General features: G+C 39.7%; 1 protein-coding gene across 1 annotated transcript; it reads right to left on the bottom strand.

Moving 5' to 3' along the window:
* Positions 1–820: 820 nt before the first annotated feature.
* Positions 821–4,121, bottom strand: LOC147218880 (histamine H3 receptor). Its single transcript, XM_086173089.1, has 3 exons — positions 3,875–4,121; positions 3,335–3,501; positions 821–1,573 (listed from the first exon to the last, which is right to left on the bottom strand). Exons 1-3 carry the CDS (start codon positions 4,119–4,121, stop codon positions 821–823), a joined length of 1,167 nt encoding a protein of 388 aa, XP_086029215.1.
* Between the last annotated feature and the right edge of the window lie 1,746 nt (positions 4,122–5,867).

Below are 5,867 nucleotides of genomic sequence, written 5' to 3'. Positions count from 1 at the left end.
AGGACCTTACCTCTAACATTCACCTTTATACTTGATAGCACAGTTACTTTTCCATTGTGCTTCAGCAGAAATATCATTAACGGCTGTTGGTGAGTTGAAAAAGGAGAAAAAGGATGACACGTTGATGTATTTCTTATGAAAATGACATGCGGTGGGGAGGGTTGGGGGTGTGGGGGAGGGAATAGTAAATAGCACTCATTCCAGAAGAAGTACAGGAAGGACGCTAAATAATTATGAAAATTCAAACGGTTATTTTTCATATTTTTCACGGCTCATCATGCTGGGGATAATGTAGTTCTTGTTATCTAACAGACATATTTCCATATCAAAGCTAACACCAGCATGTATGACAAAAAATGGCATTGAAAACTGGGTTTTACACGTATAACATATGTCAGTGTCACGCTCCTCTGAAACTTCACGTAATTGTTTGGGGTGTATCGGCCTGAAGATTGTTTCTCTGCTTTCCAGTCACATCCCACAGCTATGGTAAACCTGTTTATTCGTATAGTGACTTGAGAGCATATAATTACATTATTACTATTATTGTTATAAACAATATTTTCTTTTTATTCCATTTGAATTTGTAGGCAAGCTTGAATTCCTTACACGGTGTCGAAAACACACTTCAATGTTGTGATTGATATAGAGCACATGAAAAATTGTACAGTCATACAATTACACCATTGAGAACCATCAGTGGTGTAAATGTAACGGGTGCTTCATCTGGTGAAATTGCAGTATTAATACATCAGGCTGTTGTGCTCTTATTTGTGTTTTGACACATTACCGTCCCTGTCCACACATGAGTATTTCCTCATCACTGTCCGGCACGTGGGACAGATGATCGGGGAGCGGCATGCTGTTTCGGGCACAAAATCCCACCAAAAGCCCTCCGAAAGCTAGCGTGGCAAAGCGGGTACAGGAATGGGTTAATAGCAGAGTTGAGCCAAAGGAGCCAAAAGGTGACCTCATACCAGTGATGCTGGATGCATTGCCCCCTACAGGCAGCACGGATGATCATCAGAAGAGTGTACGGCGCCCAGCAGATGGCAAACACACATACTATGATGGCCAAGGACTTAGCAATTTTCTTATCCCTGGACAGACGGCTGGGCTGGTTTGCCCTGCTGGCTGCCGAATCGGTCTTAGCCAAACTGAGAGACGAAGCGCGGGAGTGGATAGAGCCCCTTACAGCCAGTTTCATCCCTAAACCCCAGTTGAGGGACAAGGGAGTACCTTCCCCTTGGGTGGATGCAGGCTCACTCTGCTGAAGGTTGAGTTGGGCCTCCATGCTGTGGAGCCTCCTCCTGCGTATACTGAGGTAAATGCTGAAGTTGAAGAAAGCCACTGAGATGAAAGGGAAGAAAAACTCCAGCGTGGAGGCACTCAGTAGGAAGTACCAAGAGTAATAGAACTCTGCAAAGCACTCATCCTCTGGCACATTGCTTCTGCCCGTTGCAAGCTCCCAGAAAATGATAGCCGGGCTGTACAACACAAAAGCTAGCACCCAGACAGCAGTCATCTTGACCATGGCTTCGTGAGTCATGGTTTGCCTGGCGCGGTAACTAACCTGCATGAAAATATAAGCATAAATGTAGCTGTGAAAACAACAGAAATACATCAAATTGTGTGCTTTTGTTTTTTAGAAAATAGCATTTTTTTTAGCTCAAAAATAACGTTGTAACTGGTCTATGATGTCTCAAATATCATAGTGCCATTGGCGCGGTACCTAACTTGCATGAAAATATAAGCATAAATGTAGCTGTGAAAACAACAGAAATATATCAAATTGTGTGCTTTTGTTTTTTAGAAAATAGCATTTTTTTTTAGCTCAAAAATAACCTTGTAACTGGTCTGTGATGTCTCAAATATATATCAATTGTGCCATTTAAAAAAAACAACTTTTGACTCCTCATCCTGAGTAATTAACTTTTACACAGAGAATTTTATAATATGTTTCTGCATAAGTCTACTAAGTCAAACAGTCGCAACACATCAAATGTGAATACACAAGATACAGAATGTTCCGTTAGTAAATCATGGAACAATGCGACAGACAGAAATATTGTATTCACTTGTCTTTTCAGTACCAACGCCCGAAACTGCCTTGTCCACGGACGAACTCAGCTACAGCTTATTTACAAATATTCTCACTATTACTGCATATCGGCATGTATGGTTTTGGATAAGAATCCAGTGTACCTTATTCTTCTGTTCTGCACAGCATAGACATTTACATAACCATCGATAGTTGTGAATCGTACAGAGTGGATTATAAGTTAAACTGACCTTAAAATGTAAGGATTTCTCCCTAACGGTGCACATTTAGCTATTTGTTTATGTGCTGAAATAGCATCTAATAGCTGAATAGATTATGTGCCGTGTCTTTTCACACCTTAATTCTTTTCAACCGCAAACTTCATTCTGACTACTGATGACGTTCTGTCTGACAGTGTTCAGAGAAAATGCTTTTAAGAAAATCCTCTTTGACCGCCGCTGCCCTATTTCAGCTGTGATTGATCTCTCGAGGTTGGGAGGACTATGACATCGAGGAGGATTTCTATGATCAAAGCTGGATAATTAAAGAAGAGTCTTCCTCTTTCTGTGCTCTTATTTGACTACATTGCTCTGATGTTAAGTGTAAGCTTGTGAAAGTAAAATGAACACTCTGTCCACCAGGGCAAACCTCAAGTCAAAGACACAGTCATGCAGTTATGCAAAAACACAATTTAAGAAAAAGCTAAGAGGTTTCGTACTGCTAGAAGTTTGGAAAATGGAAAGATTGGTGGGTGTCCTTTTAACATTTTTCTCACAATCATTTTAAAACCACTGAAACATCAAATCTACCTCAGCTGTTTAAGTAGTGGAAGATAATGCTTCAGAAGAGTGATTTTGTTATTCTTTTCCCCAGCAAATTCTAAAAAGCCAATTTTATCTTTTTCGATGCAGAGGACTATAATTAGGAGGTGGCATGTGGCCTGAAGGGGTCAGGAATGATTAACCTCTGCAGATGGTCACATTTGGGAGAAAGAGTGACACTGTCCCTGCCAATGACCTGGGAGACTCATCAGCCACAAATTAAGCCACAGGACACAAGCAGTGGACATTTGTTTAGCAACATGGGACAGACTCCTCAGTGTCCGACATTTTATTTTAGATGTGGCAAAACATTTTTGAATCGATCTCTTTCTCTCTCTGTCTGTTTCTCTGAGCGTGTGTGTATGTGTGTGTGTGAGCGCACACATACTCGATCAAAAAGTGTTGTTGGCAACTAAAGTTACTATGACAGCGACTATTACTATACTTATAAGGCACTGGATATTCTACTCACTGCTCTGGTGACTGACAGGAAGCGGTCATAACTGATGAGGACAATATTGAAGACAGATGCTGAACAAAGCAGATAGTCCATGACCAGCCACAGCTTACACAGCCCTCTACCCAGGATCCACCTGCCGGTAAGGATGTAGGGGATGTAGATGGGAATGCAAAAGGCCCCTAAAGGAACGGTACAAAAGGGATTGTAAAATATTAATGTAAAAAAGACTCTTAATGTGAAATCTGAAATAAGGGTGTAAAAAGCATGCTGGCAGAACTCCCCAATGAACTATATTGCTATCCCTCCAGCAGGACCAACATGCAGCTGACAGTATATCAAAGAGACAGAAAAAAATAATAGTAATAAATATGTATATGTAGAGAGAGTTATATATATATTTGATAAATTAATCAGTAATGGGACATTCATGTGTACCAGAGAACCAGGAAACGATCTTTGTGGTTGAGGTTTTTGTTTATTTGTTTGGTTGGTGGTTAGAAATTCACAAATTAACTCCCAACATCCATAAAATAAGACAGTTATTGAACTTACCAACGAGAAAATCTGAAATTGCCAAATTCAGGAAGTAGTAGTTGCACTGTCTTCTCAAACTCTTGTCCACTTTAAAAGCAAATATAACCAGGGCGTTGCCCAAAACTACCACAACAACCAAAGTGACCATCATCCCCATTAAAACGACCAACGCTGGTCCAGAAAATGCAAGGCTGCTCTGGACGATGCTTGAGGCGTTGTCAAAATAGTGGCTGCTGAGGTTAGACTCACTTTGCCCCTCCGACATTGTCCTGATGACTTTAATTAAAAAAAAATTATTATAATAATCAAAGACCACTGGCGAAAATAAAAGAAAAGCCAGCAACAGGTGCCAGACGAGGCGACGATGCATCCGACGCCCCCATACGTGTCCTGGAAGTCTCGCTGGTTTCTGTGTGTTTTTCACGGCGGGCAGTGATCACGGAAATCCACGAGAGAGCGCGCCAAGCTTTGCGTAAAACGCGCCCGGATGACGCGCCTGGATGAGTGGTGACCATGGAAGACAGCGCTTTCCGATGTGAAATACAAATTAACTCCACTGTTTTAAGAAGTTCATCGCAGGCTGTATGTTTTTCACGCCATCTAACAACCCAGACAATGATAACATTTTTTTTTTACAGTTATTTATATTTGAATTTCGTCTGTGCGATTGAGCACAATGGACTGAATGCCTCTGGACCCGGGATTATACAGTAACAGAAATTTGTGAATTTGCTTTAGCATTTTGATGTTAAAAAACTCGAAATAAAGAGATTGAAATACCCAAATTTTCCATAATAGAAAGTCGAGATATGGCAAACAAAATCAAGAAAAAAGGGGGCTAATATTACTACTCTTTTCAATTTTTGCTTAATAGATTTTTTTGTCTTTTTTTTGAAAAATCTCTGCAATTCTTTATTGATCGCAAACTTGCAAATAGTCATAACAAAATGCTTGAAAAATCAACAAGAAATTCAATTGAAAAAAAAACAAAAGAGGAAAGAAAGGAAGATCCTGAAATTGGGGAAAATGACTTGTGAGTGGTGTACTTCTGTTCTGACTATTATGAGATGAGATGAGAGATGAGAACAACTTTATTAATCCCGAAGGAAATTGTTGTATATTGTATATTGTATATTATATTGTTTACTTTAAAATTTGAAGAAAAAAAAAAGTGTTTTTTTCAGTCAATAATGTTCCAAGGGGAGATCTGGACATGAACCAGTCAACGTCAATCAAGGTTTCATGTCTTTAACAGAAAAATGAAAAAACATATCATAGGACACTAATTATTTTACATGCGTATTCTTCGCTTTTCATGAGAAAAGCAGCACTGTGTCCGAATATGAAACAGAACATGAACATGACAAAGGGTTCTCAAGCTCGTCACTCGAGATTATACATAGTAAAGCTTGTTTAGACAGCAAAATGAGTTAAATTAAATTATCCATACACACGTCAGAGAAACACTCTAATCAGCTTATCTGAATAAGCCGGGTGGCTTTCACTGTTGTTAAAGTTGTTTGTGTTGATGACGAACAGCTCAATTTATTTTATATTAGACAGGGATCCACCTGAGGGCCCATTTACTTTGGACTGAAACGACTGTGACAGTCTTTAAGTTGAGAGAGTCATGGGACTTTCCACAGATTGTTTGTGGTTTTACAAATGTGGGAAATGCCAGGAATCAATAAGCCCCTCTTTGCTCTTTGCTTACCTTTTCATGAATACTTTTTTGCTCTTTCGCCACATTTTGTGGATATCAAACTTGCAGCAGTTTTTATCTATAATTGTGCCAATGTAAATGAATACATCTGTCTTGGCAGAGGCAAAACTCTGTCTCCTGCAGCTGCACTGCCACTTCAGTGGGCATGCCTTCCCTTAGCAACGCATTCACACAGACAATTTGGGTTTTTGAAGAACATGAATGTCCACAGGATGAAGACAGGATAGAAACTATGACAGCTAAGCACCATGGCACACAGTGTGGATGAATATAAAACTAAAATGCTGA

The sequence above is a fragment of the Fistularia commersonii genome, chromosome 25 (assembly GCF_037954325.1).
Source record: "Fistularia commersonii isolate RoL2024-O1a breed Wild chromosome 25, RoL_Fcom_v1.0, whole genome shotgun sequence".
Taxonomy (NCBI): Eukaryota; Metazoa; Chordata; class Actinopteri; order Syngnathiformes; family Fistulariidae; genus Fistularia; species Fistularia commersonii.
This window is presented reverse-complemented; position numbering and strand designations above follow the sequence as displayed.

Excerpts from the sequence above, each read along its gene's own strand:
- LOC147218880 (XM_086173089.1), bottom strand. The coding sequence starts at position 4,121 with ATGTCGGAGGGGCAAAGTGAGTCTAACCTCAGCAGCCACTATTTTGAC. Across the intron at positions 3,502-3,874 it reads AATTTCAGATTTTCTCGTTG|GGGCCTTTTGCATTCCCATC; the intron begins GTAAGTTCAATA and ends CCGTTCCTTTAG. Across the intron at positions 1,574-3,334 it reads TCCTGTCAGTCACCAGAGCA|GTTAGTTACCGCGCCAGGCA; the intron begins GTGAGTAGAATA and ends ATTTTCATGCAG.